The 19,200-nt window shown below is 34.5% G+C and overlaps 1 protein-coding gene across 2 annotated transcripts in view; it reads right to left on the reverse strand.

Annotated features, from left to right (window-relative positions):
• Positions 1-3,970: 3,970 nt before the first annotated feature.
• The window catches only part of LOC106478683, a 28,179-nt gene continuing 12,949 nt past the window's right edge, over positions 3,971-19,200 (reverse strand). For both annotated transcript variants that reach the window (XM_022382333.1, XM_013939244.2), the window contains one exon: positions 3,971-7,839. In XM_022382333.1, coding sequence (XP_022238041.1) covers positions 6,667-7,599 — 933 coding nt within the window. In that variant the 5' untranslated portion in view covers positions 7,600-7,839 and the 3' untranslated portion in view covers positions 3,971-6,666. The remainder of the gene's footprint in view (positions 7,840-19,200) is intronic.

A 19,200-nucleotide genomic window follows, 5' to 3' on the forward strand; every position in this document is an offset into this window, starting at 1 on the left:
TGTATGAGAAAATCACGGCACTATAGAGAGAAAGAACAGATGTTTGAGAAAATCACGGCACTATAGAGAGAAAGAACAGATGTTTGAGAAAATCACGGCACTATAGAGAGAAAGAACAGATGTTTGAGAAAATCACGGCACTATAGAGAGAAAGGACGTATGTATGAGAAAATCATGGCACTATAGAGAGAAAGAACAGATGTTTGAGAAAATCACGGCACTATAGAGAGAAAGAACGTATGTATGAGAAAATCACGGCACTATAGAGAGAAAGAACACATGTATGAGAAAATCACGGCACTATAGAGAGAAGAACAGATGTTTGAGAAAATCACAACACTATAGAGAGAAAGAACAGATGTATGAGAAAATCACAACACTATAGAGAGAAAGAACAGATGTATGAGAAAATCACGGCACTATAGAGAGAAAGAACAGATGTATGAGAAAATCACGGCACTATACATGTAGGTAGAAAGAACAAATGTTTGTGCACGTGATTTTCTCTATAGAGAGAAAGGACAGATCTATGAAAGAATCACGGCACTTTAAGGCAATGGAGTAAATTGGAATGGGTGTAAAACTCATAAACATGCCAAAATATATAAAGTAAGTGGTTTAAAAATCCTTCTGTAGTTACACCCGAACATTCTGTTGATCATTTTGTTTGACTTCCATCTGGACGTTACATGCATACTCAGATTTGGCAAAACATAACGAGTATTTTTTTATTATTAAGTCTGTTTGTTTACTTTTAGAGCAAAGTCACATTGGGCTATCTGCTGTATCCACCGTGGGGAATTGAACCTTTGATTCTAGCTTTATAAGTCAGTAAACTTATTGCTGTCCTACCGATAGACTTTTTAATTAACGATTTGCGATTACTTTTAAAAGAAAAAAAACAAGAATATATTATTTTCTTCGAGCTTCTTCAATTCACATTTCTTTTTATCAAAACAAAAGATAATATTCAACGTAGCATTATTTTTATTTGAACTTTAATTAGGTTAGGCGTACTGTGTAAATTCTATTATTTCCTGGTGAAAAAACCTGCTCTGTAACTTTCGTGTATTGTTTGCCTTTGCTGTATGACATCGACCCCATTTCAGCGTCTTAACCAATCGTACATATATTACTTTAACCTCAAAATGAATCATTCGCGTTGTGATGTGAGCCAAGTGTCAATGAATGTACGGACTTTGTTCTTTACACTGGAATTAACCGAGTCATATCAACCACATTGTGTGAGCGCCCTCTATGGATTAGCTTGTTTTCAATTACACCGAAAAAGACATAAAGAGTCGCAAATCTCCCTCGACTTTAGTGTTTGTTTGGTTGTAGTTAAGCGGAAAGCTACACAACGGGACATCTGTGCTATGTCCACCATGGGTATCCAAACCCTGTTTTTAGCGTTGTAAGTTTAAAGATTGGGGGGAAGGGGGCTCGTCTGTAAGTGAACGGTTGTTTATTTTAGAGCAAAGCCACAATGGGCTATCTGATATGTCTACCGCATTGAATCGAACCCCGGATTTTAGCTTTGTAAATCCCCAGACTTACCGCTGTCCCAGAGGAGATGTAAGTGAACAGAACTTTACGTCTACTGATTCCTACTATAATTCGTTATTTGGGAAAACAGACAAGTGTGTCTTCGGCTTGTTGTCAACAGAACAAAACTGATTGACCATTGGGTGACGTTCCACGATCCCCGCCGCCTACAGTCGAACAATTAGTTATAGCCTTCCTCCTGTACAACTTCCTATATCTAGTTTTAAAATAATTCATATTCATACATGTGACTTTGTTTGACATATCTTTCGTTTAATTTTTAACTTTTCATGTTTTGTCTTTGAATACAGACGGATTAAATTATTATATTTTTCACTTTGTTGTTTTGTGGTACTGATAACTTTGGCTTCGTGGTTAGGGCACTCGACTCGTAATCTGCGAGTTGCGGGTTCGAATCCACGTCACATCGTTTTTTCAGTCGTGAGGGCGTTATAATGTGACACTATTCGTTGGTAAAATAATATCCCCCGAGAGTTGATGGTGTTGCCTTCCCTCTAGTGAACAGCTATCGCAGTTAGCCCTTTTGTAGCTTTGCGCGAAATTCAAATCAAACCAAACCCTCTAGTGTGAAACAAATGAGCCTGGACACGTTGTACAAAAATAAAAAAATCTTTATTTTCACAATAAATGGAAAAAGGGGCATTCAGTCTCCTAAAGAGTGAACAAAATCTTGATGAAACTTGTGTAGGAGCTATTGATACACGGACAAGACCCTGATGCAACTTGGATAGCTGTTGATAAACGGACAAGACCCTGGTGCAACTTGGATAGCTGTTGATAAACGGACAAGACCCTGGTGCAACTTGGATAGCTGTTGATAAACGGGCAAGACCCTGGTGCAGCTTGGATAGCTTTTGATAAACGGACAAGACCCTGGTGCAACTTGGATAGCTGTTGGTAGAAGGATGATGTCCCTGGTGCAACTTGGATAGCTGTTGATAAACGGACAAGACCCTGGTGCAACTTGGATAGCTGTTGGTAGAAGGATGATGTCCCTGCCGTAATTTTTTCTATACACTGTTGATCTAAGAAAGTCCCTAAAGTAATTCATTCGTGTACTGTTAATTTAAAGGAGGGGGCTCAAACACTGAAGTAACTCTAGTAGATTATCTTACTTACTTACATAAGCCCCCTTTAGTGGCTCAGCGGTAAGCCTACAGGCTCACGACACTACAAACCAGGTTTCGTTGCCCATGATGAGCATTGTGTAGCTTTGTGCTTATCAACGACCAAACCAAACTTGTGACATAAGGAAATACTAGTATTGATTTATTTTAGGAATAACCACAATAAAAATGCTATGAAAAAACATTTTTATTATTTTCGAATCTTTTTTTTATGTTAAAACCTACATGCTTGGTATAAAAGAAATGAAAATGAAGACATTATATTTGAACTAATATCTAGCCATCATACACATATAGCATAACTCCGAGGCTACATTCTAGCCAGAAACATCATATAAAGTTAACACTCAAGATTTATAATGCGGTCATATAAAACAAAAATATAAGTTTTTCAAAGTAATTTAACGAACGAAAATCAAAATATGTACAGCAAAATTCCACGTCTAATTATCACTGTAAAGCCATTTTTGCTTGGTTAATACAATAAAAATACAATCTCTTTAAAGCCATTAAAATCAACTACTGTTTTATAGATACACACATATTCGTTACAGAAAGAATATTAACGTTCAATTTAATATATATTTAATAGTTGCCACAAATCGTTTTCACGGATATTAATATTTTAATAGCAATTCATAAAATACACCATGCTTTACAGTCTAATGTTTGTACCGGATCATGAATTGATACTCTTGAAAAATACGTTTTAAATACAAAGTACATTATTACTATTAACGAACTTGTATTACTCCGAGAATATAAATAAGTCCGCTGAAAAAATTCGTAAGTATACAATAGTATAACACAAAAACTCCTAACAGCAAAGTAAGTTATCAACAATCTGGAGTATTATAACAAAGATCAAGAGTACCTAAATATATCAGAAAAGGTAAAAATCCAATAATCTCTGAGATTTTATCCTCAAACATTTTAATGCTACGTTTTCAGATTCTTGGGTATTTTGCACGTATTAGGTTTCCTCAATTTTTCTAGATAAGAATATGTTTCAGTTACAAAGAAAGTATTCTGTAAAGAAGTACAAACACAAGTCTCATAAATTCCATTTACAAGTTATCAATGGTTTCTACTAAACCAACTTAGATAAGTGCCACTCCAAGTTGAATAGTGCTGGGAATTATTTCTTTTTGCCTACACATCCACCTCCTGCAAGGATTATTAAGTACGACGTAACAAAAAGAAAATAAATGCTTCTACAGCTTCGCTCTAACAGATGCTACACAGAAAATCTATTATGTTGTTTTTAGATATTTTTAGTAAGTAGTTTGTGAATGTAATTTACAAACCTGGTGATTTGGGAAGATGGTCGTGTAAATGTTATAGAAAAGAAAGTAAACAGATGTTTAGCGCTTCCTGTCTTTCTCGGTGAACAAATTATCCGGATATCGTTAAATGTTAAATTATTAATGAACATTTTCACATGACGAAATAGGCTTAGTTAAGGTTTGACCTAGAATTAAGTAAATTTATGTACAAATCACAAAATAAGCACCATTTCCATATCTAAATGTAAAATAAAAAAACATGGCACAAACCAGTAAAGTTCCTGGTATAAAATTCTACAACATAGTTAACTTTTTGTGACATAAAAGCCACACAAAGTATGTTTGTCTCTATAATATAAAAATATTTAACAGAAACAGTAGAACGCAGTTATACGTTCTTGATGAAAAAAAAAAAAAAACTTATTGCTAGATTGATGAAAATATGGGATTTTGTCTCTTAAAAACAAACCCGACTCTGTACTAAAAGATCTCATAAACTAATAAAAAATAACTTGGATAAAAGGCATCTATTCATATATGTATAGATATCAACTACACACATTTTTAGAAGATGTATGTAATACAATACAATGACAGCAAACAGTATATTTAAAATGAATTAATTACAGTTTTTTTCTCTTTTTTTAAAACCTTAATGCATCAGACGACACAAAGTTCATGTTATTTCAAGTATCTCCATCATCACACTATTGGTTTAGATTTCAAGGTCTGTTATTATAAAAACACAAGTAACTTAGAATCGCTGTAAGTTTGAACTTGAGTAACTTGAATAAAATTTCTTGATAATCATATCTAATTAACTAGTTAATCATACTATGTAATATAAAATTGTCTCCGTATTTTAACCACATAAAGTTGTCGCGTATTCTTTTTATAAAAGAAGGAGAACTTGATTCACGAAAATTGGTATTAAAGGAGAACATGATTCATGAAAATTGGTATTAAAGGAGTGCATGATTCATGAAAATTGGTATTAAAGGAGAACATGATTCATGAAAGTTGGTATTAAAGGAGAACATGATCCATGAAAGTTGGTATTAAAAGGAACATGATTCATGAAAGTTGGTATTAAAGGGAACATGATTCTTGAAAGTTGGTATTAAAGGAGAACATGATTCACGAAAATTGGTATTAAAGGAGAACATGATTCTTGAAAGTTGGTATTAAAGGAGAACATGATTCATGAAAGTTGGTATTAAAGGAGAACATGATTTACAAAAACTGGTAATGAAAGAGAACATAAATGTTGGTATTAAAAAAAATTCCGATATTTGAAGAAATTAGTTTTAAACAAAATTTTCAAAGGATCTAATATCTTCGAAAAACGTTAGTTTAGTTTTTTTATCTTAATATTGCTGTGTGTGTGTGTACACGTCATTTCACACACACGTTTTCCATATAAAAATAACGTTGTCACCAAACAAAGAAGTCAATTGAATGTAATGTACAAATGTCATGTTTCTTTGTTTTTGTGATTCATTGAGCTCTACATATATATATATATTAGTAATTTCAGGTTCAGAATATACCTATTAATAAGAACTTATGTTTGGAAGTAAAGAAATGTGTATAACAATACTTCAACCACACTATATCTGTTATATCCAGTGTGGATGACGCCTTTCGTTTAGAACACACATATTAGCGGGTTATGTGTTATTAATATTGATATGGAAGTATGTAAATAAGAAGTCTGTTGACAAATAGAGGATAACATGAGCTTAAAATCAAGCTCTGCATTTAAGAAAGACGTTGTCATCTGATTGTTGACGATAATTACCAGTTGAATCAGTAAAAATAAAATATAACTGAAAATATCTTCATATTTTAAATCCAGATCTGTTCAGAATTTATACAGTACGCAGAATGTAATGGTTGTAATCACGTACAAAATTAAAGCAAACGTAAAGGAATAATATATATATACCGAAAGATCAAACTTTGCTTAAGGTCTTAAACTAAAAACTGAAATTAATTTTTATTGGCATGTTTAGAAAAGTTCTTGAGAAGCAGACGAATCCTATTTTTCTTAACTGTAACCTCAAGATGGCGCTCTCTCGAGAGAGGGGTTGAAAAGTTGTTGTTTGTCGTATTAAAAAAACCTATTCCCATTCTAAAGCTGGTTATTATATTTCACTAATATATCCAATAGGTACTTTGCTAGAGACTTAAATCCTATTTTAGTTCTGTAAACGTACTTAACTATCGCAAAAAACGTGCTTATGCATCAAACTTGAATTTATAAAAACGATACTTGAAATTCTCAATAAAAGCAGCCTGTTTGAAATCCACTTTTAAAATTAAAATAAAACAACAGGAATTTGCGAAAAATAAGAAAATCTGAATATTATTACCGAATATTATTTGTTTGTTTTTCTATAGATGGGGTTCGTTCTACAGTTCACATATGTTCTGAAAGAAACAAATCACAAATACACAATGATTCTTAACAAACTTGTACATAATATTCTAATTGTCATTCTCCACTTTGCACAATCAATACAAAAATCATCATACGAAACGTCATACGACTGCTAATACTGGTCAGGAATCATTTTGACGATATCAGTGAAATGTCAACATTTTAGACTAATAATAATTAAGTACGAGCATTCTACGTTGATTTGGTCGTCATGACGAAACGGATTGTTGGTCCCAATTGATTTTTACTCATGAACAAATTGCTCAAACACCTTTTTGGATTTCCCTTGCACCAAATTCGCCAGCGTATAGAATTGTTCTTTGTCTCTGATATCAATACTCGTGACGTGTTCGAAACAGCAAGGGAGAGAAATGTCACATTTTTGGGGTAACTTTATTTTTTCCAGCTTCTTCTTGGCATTTTTCCCTTTAGCTTTGGGAACCGATAAAGAAATATTGAGAGGATCTGACGTCAGTAGGTCGACTTGTTCGTGAAACTGTCTGGCAGCTGTTTTGTTTTCGAAACTGAAACCTCCCATTTGGCTATGATCGGTGGAAAGGAACAAGGTGTGAAAACTATTGTCTTGGGCCTGGTAATTCGTCAAATTGTCAATAACGTCATGCCAAAGAATAAAACCTGTGCCTTTTTCGGCAAGGACCAGTTTCAATCTTCGTTTATTTCTTGCTCTCGTTTCTCCTTTGTCAAACAGCAGGACAGGGACACCTGTCTGGGCTAGTTCCCATTCTCCTTCTGCTTTCCTCAAATACAGATTAGCTAGACACTGGCACACAAACACAAATGTTTTGTGACTACGAAAAAACGTTTCGACTTGGGCTATGTCCTGTTCGGTCAATTCGCTGTACAAGTTATTGGAATTACATTGAGATTCATCCTCTAAGTCTTGTTGAATATCCTCAACGTCGACAGAACCACAATTGATAGTTTTGTCTGTCTCCTCTACATTGATCCGGCCAAGAGTATCATATTTTTCTGTCAGTTTTTGCACGGCTACCTTTTCTTTGGTAGATGGTTGGTGTAAAGCTTCAGAGTAAATGATATTATCTGGAGAGTTCGTGTCTGGAACACTGAAGGTTCTATTTTTTGAACACAACTCCACAAAACTATCGTTCTCGCAATAAGTATGTTGAACATTTGACACATGATCTGAAACTTCCATTTTTATGCTATAATCAGAAGTCGTTTTTTCGTTTATAAATATTTAACAAACTAATTTTTTTCTTGGTTCAAACTCTGAGATGTGAAGATCATCCTATAAGAATGAAATGAAAGAGTATATCTTACACAGAAACCTCGAAAGTCTTGGAGTTTGTGGCTTTAGATCTACGTAATATTTTATGTGGAAGGTTTTCTTCATGAACTTGTGACGTCACCACCAAATAATGCAAGGTCTTTTCCCCTGCAAATGAGAAAATAACGCAAAAGTTAATAAAATTCATTTACATTTTTACTAGATACACTAATTATTTATATATTCACAAGAACAAGGTTTATATGAACTTGCATGAAACAACACTAATGTAAAACTAATTTTAAACGAAAATTTCTGTTGTAAATTCTTTCAATCTCTAAAAACACTATCGACATAAAAACTACGAAAATTTATCACAAATTTTTACAAAAAATAAGCTGTAATAAAAAATGGAGTATTTACAATTAAAAGGAATACAACTTTAAAATTATTGCACAATAAATAGTTATTAAAAAAAACACCCTAAAAAAAGACTCTACATATGTTTCGTTGTGTGTATGTAGTCTTTATTAGGGCAAGTCCCTGTTTTTAATAACTATTTATTGTGTAATGATTTTAACATTGTGTTCCTTTTAATTGTAAACAGGTGTTTTTAGACTTTGTCGTTTATAAATCGTTTAAAGATGGAGTAATATTACAGGTGCCATTTTCGAACTGGAAACTTATTTTCAAAGTTATGACAGCAAAGAAAGGTCAATTCTTCAAATACTCTAACAATTAGTTCTCCAAAGTGCTATTTAATACTCAGTGCTACCACGAAAAATATTCTGAATTTTTCACTTTTTCTAGCAATACCAACAGGTAGATATTATCAAGGCAAGGACCCTTTGTAATAAACCAAAGCCTATTTTGATTAACTAGAGGTTCTGGGATACGTGGGATTCTGTTTCCAGAGATACAGTACTAATCTAGTACGTTACTAATAACTTATTGTTCTATTGGACTCCTCAGAAACTTTTAAAATTAAGGATTACTAAAATATTCAAGAAGGAATCCTCAACAGCCACGGCACTTGGAATTCTTTTAGGTAGGATTAGAGTAAATTACTCTATGAGATTATGTTCTCCTTTGTATTAGCTATATTTTTGTACGCCAACAATACCAAGCGTGGGGCGCGGGTATACCCGATTCAATTTTATTACTTATCAGGATCTCTACCAGCATATCCTCAAAATGAAATTCTTGTAGGCAGGATTAGAGTAAATTCACCTATGAGACCTTGAGCAAGATCAAATACATCAATCGAAAGGGTTTAATCTCCCGAGTTCAAAACTGTAATCAGATCTTAAATCAGTCAAGAGATGGCGAAGCTATGAGCTAAAAGTCCGTACTTGAAAAAAAACTCAGAGCCGTTCTATGAGCCGATATGCCGCGGCTAAAAAGTAATAGTAATAGCTAGTTGGTTATAACCGACCCTACCATTGTGAGAAACAGTATGTTTTCAAGGAAACGTTGGTACAAGGCTACTGCTTTGGTATCAAAGACATCAGAAAATAGCATGTTCGGTTTAAACAAAAGTTTAAAAAGCAAAGAGAAATAAATCTTAATTATTTGTATCTACATAATTATTATTCTTATCGCTAAAGCTAGATTAATCACGAAATAATTCACGTAAGCTACTGGTTTTGGATAAATGTTTGGAACGAAAATTTGAATCTTGTACAACAACAATAAACGCATGAGACAGGTTTCAAACATTCAACTAGTTTTTTGAAAAATTATTAGAGCCAAATCAACTTTAGGGTTAACACCAATCTTACAGTCCACGTCGCATTACAATGTAAGATAGAAACAACTTTTCCAAGCATGCATTTCCAAATATTTGTTTTTATGTCCTTGTTCAGTTACTTATTCATATCTGAACGTTAGATAACCACGTCATTGTGTCAACCCATGTTTTTTGTTTGTGTTCTTTACAGACACAACTTAAATGATTACGTGACATTGAAGGACTATTTAAAGTTGCGATTCCTAGCCGAACTTATAAAATTCTCTCGAAGATGTAAACTAAATTATGCGGATAGTTGATAATATAAAAATTATGTTTGTATTAATCTTCAAGCTTTTATACCGTTCAATAGCCTAGTGGGCCCTTGCTAACACAGAAATAATTTTGCAGGCTCATAACGATAAAAATCAGAATTCGATACACAGTCACATATAGTCCATTATGTAGCTTTGCGCTTAACAACAGACAAACAAACACAACCGTTGATTCCCATATTACATCCTATTGAACAATTATATATTTCTGCCTTAAAACATTCAGTAACTTTTTATGTTCATTATAGCGATGAACAAACGATTTGGGTCGTTAAACGAACCGTTTGTAAAACGATGAACTGACGAGCAAACGAGATTCACCTACAGCACTTATACAAGTGCTGCCGACCTGGAAATACCGGCTTTGAAGACCTACAGGGCTGCAGAAATGGGTTTAGATTTCTTGTAAAGGGTCCTTCACGCGAAGCATCAAGTTCGATAAAATAACCCGCCTTCTTTAGTAGTGGTTCTTTTATCAGTTCCCGCGCTTACAGATGCCATCCTTAAAAAACTTAACTGACTTGTATTAGGTGTAAGATAACAAAAAGTAGTACGTAAAAAATGCAGTTAACACATTTAGTTCCTTATCAACTACTGGAGAAGACCTGACCGCTGCCTATATTTATTTTGTACAACCCTTGACTAAACGAGACCTGGACGTTTAGAGAGACCAAAGTCCAAAGAAGAAAAATACAGTAGATCGATTTTAATTCATTACTTTAAAACAATTACGTCATAATTTTTGACAGTTTCTTTTAAGTAATCCATGGTAAAAATATTTTATCCAACACATACTGCTACTCAAAAATCCTGAGTGCTGTTAACCCGCTACTAATAACCTACAACACAATATAGCACTTGCAACTATGTAACAACAAAGAAACAAAATGTGTTCAAGGTAAACTGCTAAACTCCACAAACTTGGTATTAGAGGAATTTGAACTTAAAACAACAAAAGGTTTAATAAAACTAAAAACCATTATGAAATACGTGTCACTGTAGGTAAATAACTGTCTTGCATGCCAAGAAAAAGCAGTTAAAACATATCAGTTTTGTCTCAGCGACATACGAAATAGAAATATATTTTGTGCATATTTGTTCAAACGGATGTTGCTGTAAACAATTTGACCCCGTGAAGACTGTTTTTAGCAAAAGTCGTTTAGAACCCGACGGGTACCAGCGACTAATCTCACATCAAGACTTAACCCCCAAGGATATAGGAGTCAGTAAAATCCCACTGTTAAAAGGCGACTGGGTCTCAGCACTGTGAAATGTGAGGGTCAAAAGTCATAATCCACTCCACAAGCAGACGTGTTGTACGGAATGACCTCTAAAAGAATTTTTTTTTTCTGTTTGCTTGTTAAGGCTTTTCGCTCTAAGTTTTACAAGCACCATCTGGATTAGTCGTCCCTGATTTTGAACTATAGAACGAATAGTGCAATTTCATCGTCATTCTTTTAACACGGACCAAAAGTGCGATTTCGGGGCAACAGGCCGTGAATCATAGGACCTTGGGTTCACAGTCCAGAACATTAACCGCTGCCCAGTCAGGTCAAGTGATAAATACATTTTGCTTTTCTCACAAATTACGTTTAAAGAAATAGAAAACTGAGACACGTAACGCTGCTTCAATAAAAGCAATTTCTCAAATTTCTCAAACAACAATGATTAATTCAAGAAAGTAACCAACTTAAATAGAATATTTTTTTACTAACTTCAATGCTCCAAGTGACTTAGCGGCAAGTCTGATAGCTTATAAGGTAAAATTCGAGTTTTGAAACCCTCCGTGGGCAGCGCACAAATAGCCGCCCTTCATGAAACTTTGCGTTTAACAACCAACAAACAATTTACTCTGTAGAATTATAAACGGACTTTTCTATACTTTTATTGCGAGCGACAAAGAAAAGTCCATTTATAATCCTACATATTAATTTACCTACGTTATGAGTCTTAAACAACAAACAATTTACTCTGTTCACTTTATAACGACTCACGGTGAGACAGTGGTAAGTTTATAGACTTACAACACGGTGGACAGACACTCAGCAGATAGCCCAATGCGGCTTTACTCTACAAAATAAACATATAAATAAAAATAAACAAACACACACTTCCAAACACTAAAGATTTAAAACACTCATTAATAAGAGGAAATCACGTTCAGTTTTAACGAAATATTCGACAATGTAGGAAGCTTTAACAACAGGATCATAATACGGTTGGTTTATTCCTTTCTGAAACCAAATTTTGGCAATAGTTTTTATTTCAATTAATGTCATTTCTCGTTATTGACGAGAGAAAACAACTCGGAGTGAGTTCCGGGTTTATAATAAACACACGTGTAGGTTTAACGGTAACTCGTGGTGATATATCTGTATAATTAGACATGAAACAAACTCAAAATATTTCACTATTCACTGATATCTACTTTATTTTATTTTTAAATAAGAAACAAGGGACCAGTTTCTTGGCGTTTCTTTAATATTCCTCAACTTGAACGACATTCTATGTGCACGTAAAGGTTTAGGCATAACCGTTCCTGATTTGAAACTACAGACCAGAGGAAAAACCAGCCAGCCAGTCAATTAATAGCACTCGCCGTCAAAAGGGTGTTGTCCTTTTTTTTTTAAACCAAATAACGAGATTGACTATCACTTTTATAACGCACCTACATCCACAAGCTCGAAGCGTGTTCAGTAACATCGCGTCTCGAAGCAAACGCAGCTCAACAGGTTAAGCCCTAAGCCACGCCCGGCACACATTCTTCAGCATTTACTTAATAGCTTCAAATTAAAAAATAAAAAGTTAAATAAATATATGTGTATAACTCACGAATAATTTCCCTGTTTTCTTGTGATGGCTTTATTTTGTTCAGAAATAATCCAACCTAATTAACATTTGAAATACATAAACCCGCGAAAATGTTTAGTATATATATAGGTACATTTGTTTCTGTTTTATTTTTCATTAAATAGTTTTCGATAATTTCTTTCTTTGTCTTGATTTTATAAACTTGTTCGGTTGAACAGCGAATTTGATTTAAATAGTTGAACAAGACACGTCAGAAAAATGGTATTTTATCAGAAAATAATGGCACGAAAAATGAACGTCAGTAGAAACTGGAATATGTCCATTTAACGCAATATCCCCCTTAGAAAGCTATACCCGTTCTACGGGCTGAAGGACTAAGCGTATAACAAAACGGTTTGAAACCGGTAATATAATGGAAGGTCTCTAACAGGGCGGTTTCAAACGCAGACTTTTGTCAAATAGTGCTTTAAGAAATAAATAATAAGAAAAACTTATATACAGTCTCTAAAATATATCATCAGTTTTTGGATATATCTTGATCAACGTAGGAGGCGATAAAACAACTAATTGTGAGTACACCAGACGTGTATGTTTGCGGTGAGGACAAGTAGGAGAGCTAGTGATATTGAGGCTTTACAACTTTCGCTTCATTGGTCCGAAAAACACGTTTATTTAACCACATAATCTTAAGAGAAGAATCGACACCAATAACGTTAACCTGATTCTATACTTTCCTTCAAAACTGTTTGACCTTAAATGATCTTTAGCTTTTTCAAAAACCAAAGAGGATTCTTTAAATGGATTGATTTTCTAATATTCTAACTTCAAGGCGTGGTCGCTTATTATGCGTACATGCGCTCAGTCCTGAATTCATTCTTCGGGTCCACATGTTTGTTACCTTAGGGTCAGCTTTTTGTGGGCCTTTCTAGATCAGATAAAACACGATCGACCGCTGATTGTTTTCCAGTATGCCCTGAAAACAAAGTCACTAGTTCTACCAACAAAAAGATAACAAATCATAGTGTGAGAGCCGAAACCTAAAACTTTAGAGAGAAAAAAAAATAAAGTGCGTTAGCTGTTGAGGATATCGTCGACAAAAACCCGTATTGTCCATTTAACGCAATATTCCCCCTTAGAAAGCTATACCCGTTCTACGGGCTGAAGGATTAAGCGTATAACAAAACGGTTTGAAACCGGTAATATAATGGAAGGGTTAGGTCTCTAACAGGGCGGTTTCAAACCAGTAACGCAATGTAGAAGAGTTAAGCCTAGAACATGTCTGTTTGAAACTGTTACTGCAGTTGGAAGGTTAGGTCTATAGGAAGGCGGCTTGAAACAGTGCTGCAATGAGAGAATTAGGCCTACAATGAATCAGATCTATAATATGAAATTATTATTGCAACTAAACCGTACAACAATTGTCTTACTTCATAAGACAGATATATGGAAAATTATATTTCTAGCAACACCTCTTCCAATGCTGTAGCTACTGTAATTATATCAACATGATTATACTTAAACAGACAGACTATTGATAGACAGACGCAAGTTTTCGTTCATTATAGCCAAATATAACATCCCTTATTATTCTTGCAGTGAACATCAGCCAGGACATACTGATCAAACCAACAATTTGTTTGATTTAGCGAAATGTTTACAGCCTCCTTGTTTAAAGCGATGTATTATAACGTACCTGCCTAATAATTATTTATCTTCCAAATATGATTTTACAGATGTAGTAAGACTTACTTTAATATAATGTTAACCAGCTTCTAACAGACACCAAGAGGATTCTATACATCCCAAAGCTTCAAGACCAGTAAACATTAAAATGATTCAACACATCCTAAAGCTTCAAGACCAGTAAACATTAAAATGATTCAACACATCCTAAAGCTTCAAGACCAGTAAAGAGTAAAATGATTCAACACATCCTAAAACTTCAAGACCAGTAAAGAGTAAAATGATTCAACACATCCTAATTAGCTTCAAGACCAGTAAACGCTACAATGATGCCATACATCCTAATCAGCTTCATACATGAGGAGCAGCTGCACGTATGAGGTATGTTGCACGTGATACAAGTAATTAAGTAGCTAATAAAGCCACATAATCACAAATAATTTGCAATATTACGAGTAGCTCAACATTTAAGTTCAACAGCTGAAACAGTTGCGCACGTATATGCCAGGTCTTTGTACGAGTGAAATAGTTTGGAACAATAGAAGTAGTTCAAGTCATGAGATAGTCGATACGTGACATGATCAACTCAATATTGATATTGCTAGCTCAGTGGGTGGAAGAAATAACATGACACATCAGGAGCAGCGTAGCAGTTGAAACACTTTTAAATAACTGCAGTTGTTTCACACTCTTGGGCAACTTTGGTAGCTCAACCCTGAAACACAAATCTGATAATTTTAGATGAAAAGACTGGACTTCGCAGCTGAGAAGTTATTATATAGTAGGGGGAGGTGGGGTAATAAGTGCGAACGGACCACAAATAAGCATTACTTCCACGAGCTTTCGTATCTACTTCCAGGTTAACAGTGAAATTAATATTCCTAGCACACCTATAACGCATACAAATATACTGAACGGCCAACTGTCCCGTTTTTTATTAAGATATCATACTGTTCTACACTTGTCTGATTAGGCAAACATCATACTGTAAAATCACGTTCTGGTCAGGATAAATCCTTCATGTTTTCGTTCACTCTGGGACAATTAAATACTCACAAGAGGGCTGTAACTGCTTGTTTATACCTACATATTCCTAAGCCAAAATTACATTCAAATTTATATTATGTGATAAGGTGCAAAATAGTTATGAAATATGAACTTACATATGTAAATAATTGTGATGCACACAAACTTCAATTAAGTAATAAGTAGACAGTGCCCAGCTTATTTTTTAATGTTTCGAGCACTCGAATGTTTGAAGCAAGAGGACCAACTAACACCTGAAAGTTTCAATCAGAAGGACCAGTTAAGCAGCCGAATAGTTTCAAGTAAAAGGACCAGCTAACACCTGAAAGTTTCAATCAAAAGGACCAGCTAAGCAACCGAATGGTTTCAAACAAAAGAACCAGCTAACACCTGAACGTTTCAAACAAAAGGACCAGCTAACATCTGAACGTTTCAAATAAAAGGACCAGCTAACACCTGAAAGTTTCAATCAAAAGGACCATCTAAGCAACCGAATAGTTTCATACGTTATACCAGCTGAGAATCCTAGATAGTATCACACAGCAAGGTCAACTACAAACACTCCTCCTTCAGAAAACAAAATTTACCCAACCTAACGTTCAAAACACCCTGTCATCCAACCAACATAATGATTAATGTTGTGCTTTGTAAAGAAATATAGCTCACCAAACTCCTACAACAAAAAAGAAGTCCATTTTAACAGGGGCGGAGCGCCATTGTTAAGAATTACAAGAAAAAACTGTAAAAATGTCAACCTTCAAACGTAATTATTCTAAAACTCTTTTCACTTTTTTTTTCTGAAGATTTGTTTGCAACTATCCCTGAAACAATGGAACAACTTACATCTCTTTAATCTTTCGTTCTTTCTTTTTACATCTTCCACTCTGATTTGTTTTGAGATCGGTTTGGCTGCTGTGATTCCCAACTAACAGACTCATAACTGAGTGTAAAGTAATATCCTTGACTCAATGAAGACTCGTATATTGATAAAAATACCACTATATGTTTAATAGTGTTAGCGTTTTGCTTAGTATAATTACGCATCTCTGAGTGGCCCCCCAGTGGCATGTCTTCGGGCTTACAACGCTAGAAACCTGGTTTCGATACCCGTAGTGGACAGAGCAAGGATGGCCCATTATGCAGCTTTGTGCTAAACTACAAACAAACATGTCTGAGCACTATAAAAAACAAAGGTAACTGATATTTATAGTCAATTTCATATTTCTGTTTCATTTAAACAAAAGTTCTTAATCCCCAAATTTTCAAGTTTCTTTACCTGCCCCACCATGCTATTTTACGTGCATTAACAAGGTATTTTCATTACATCTGACAGTCATGCAAGATTACATATCCTAAACACGTGCGTGTCCCACATTCCAAATATTACAATTTTTCTGAACGGATATGTCATTTAACACAATCACGTTTCACCTAAAGAACGTGCTATGAGTATCACGAACGAAAAGATAACTTTCACGATAAACGTTTAATGTCTTATAATACAGCATCTGTAAATGCTGATAATTCTTTTATTTTTTTTAGCTAAAAACAAACATTGTTCCTTAATATCTTGGATGATAAAAGGGCATATACTATTAAATGTATAAAGAAATATGATATAAGCCTTTTGGGTCAGTTATTTCCGGTCGTTGAGCGTTTCAAGTATATTTTGTAACTTTTTCCTTCACCGTGTGTACCTTGAAATAAAAGAATACTAGTTATTCGGCTTCTTTTCTTTTAAGTTAACACACTAGCTTTTGAAGTTGAGTATGTTGGATGTAAGCATTTTATGTGTAAGTTTCTTACTAGAAAAAGTTATAATTGTGCAAACAAATTTAAGAAATATAACTGACACAGAAGTCAAAGAAGAAGAAAAAACAATCTTAATCTATAGTCGGCTCTTACAATTTTCGTAAAATGATTTCACCAGGAGAATGTTTTTTTAGGGAGATAACAGTCCTAAAGGAGGCGCTGGTGACAGAATAAACATGAAAGTTCTGAAAGCCAGGTTTTCGAAATTCTACTTTTAAAAATCAGTTTAAATTGAAGATATTGTAAAACCATTCTTGGCTTGGCACCATGCCAGTTAGATGGGCGAGGCCTATTGGTTAGCATGCCAGGCTGCGGGTCGTAAAGTCCAAGGTTCAAGTCCGCGGTCAGATAAACACACATCGTGCTTTAAGCTCTTGGCGCATTATAAAAGTGGCAGTCAATCCCAGTATACCGTTAATATTAGACATTAGGTGGTGAATATTGTTGACTGATTGTTCTCCATCTGGTCAGAAATTCAAGAATTAGAGACAGCTGTACTTGAACCTAGCCGTTTGACACAGGTGTCGCATAAAGTGCCGTTCAGGTTAAAAATACTGCACCAGTTGATAGATAAGGAGTCTAACAAAAATACAAGTAATAAAACGAACAAAATACTAAAGTTGGATTATTTTGAATCAGAAAAAGGCAATCTGGAATCTGAGCAAGAATCCGGAGTAATAAAAAGGAATGAAATACGTAAAACCAGTACAAGTATTAACGCAAGAAAACTAAATTAGTTCATCAATAATTCGATAATCTAATTTAATGAATCGAAAAGAGTACATAGCACTACAACGTGAAGAGAGCAGTGCAAGAGATGACTATAAATTTTGTCTATAGTTGTTTATGGTACTACTCAAGCATATAGCAAGCTTATATTGTTATACATATATTAAAATGTCCCCAAATAATAAAACTAACCTCAATAAGATTGGTTTGTTTTTAATTTCGCGCAAAGCTACACGAGAGCTATCTGCGCTAGCCGTCCCTAATTTAGCAGTGAAAGACTAGAGGGAAGTCATCACCATCCACCGTCAACTCTTGGGTTACTCTTTTACCAACGAATACTGGGATTAACCGTCACATTATAGCGCCCCAACGGTTCTTGTTTGTGTTTTCATATAGCAAAGCTACATAGGACTATCTGCTGTATCCACCGAGAGGAATCGAACTCCTGATTTTAGCGTTGTAAATCAGTAGACTTACAGGGGTGCAGGGATGGGAATTCGAACCCGCGACCAGCAGATTGCGAGTCGAGCGCCCAAACCATTTGGCCATACCAGGCCAACTTCAATAAGCAAAAGTTAAAAAAAAAGGTCATTTTGTTTTAAAACCAAATTACGATCTGACTACATTATTACTTTAAAGCCATGGTCGCAATGGGCTGATAATTACCTCTCATTTGCTTTTAAGCTATTACAACCATAAAAAAAAACAAAAAAAACTATCTTATCGCAGGAATACCGCTTTCACCTTTAACTTAAGAACTAATCAGGGTAATGATAAAGAAAGAGAAATTAGAATCACTGTAGAAGAGACAGAATGTTCACACAATAAAAAAACTGGAAATCCAACACTCTTTGGGGATCTAGCTTTCGAAGGTCGTATTGGTTCTCTAAATTTTAAAGGTTAAACGTCAACCACTTCCCCATTATTCTTTGTTTTAAACCTCAGCGTTTTGGATACACGGCTATATTTTGTAAAACAAAGACGTAGTGTGTGTTAGAAGGGTGGGGGTAAGGGTCAGGGAGCCGCCAAATGCCGTCTAAACCCTATTTATATAAACTATGAGCAGAAACGCTCAACGAGTTATAAAAAGTACCCAATCTTTCTAGACTATAGTAAGAAAAGCAGGAAAAAACCGAAAAAGAAAGTTTCTTGTAAAAATTAATGACTAACAGAGAGAGAGAATACTTAATATAAAGACAGATTTAAACAAAGACATTAAAGTTGTGAAATTTATTGCAGGGATAATATTCACACTTAGAGATCCTAGAAATAACACCAAAAGGAAGAAGACTAAATAATCTTTAATTTGAAACTATCGTGAATCAATATATTAAAATGTTATAACTAAGATAGAAAAAGTCTTAATATTAATGCGAGCAAGTTTATTGTTTGTTTGTTTGTTTG

The sequence above is a fragment of the Limulus polyphemus genome, unplaced genomic scaffold (genome assembly GCF_000517525.1).
Source record: "Limulus polyphemus unplaced genomic scaffold, Limulus_polyphemus-2.1.2 Scaffold241, whole genome shotgun sequence".
NCBI classification, from domain to species: Eukaryota; Metazoa; Arthropoda; class Merostomata; order Xiphosura; family Limulidae; genus Limulus; species Limulus polyphemus.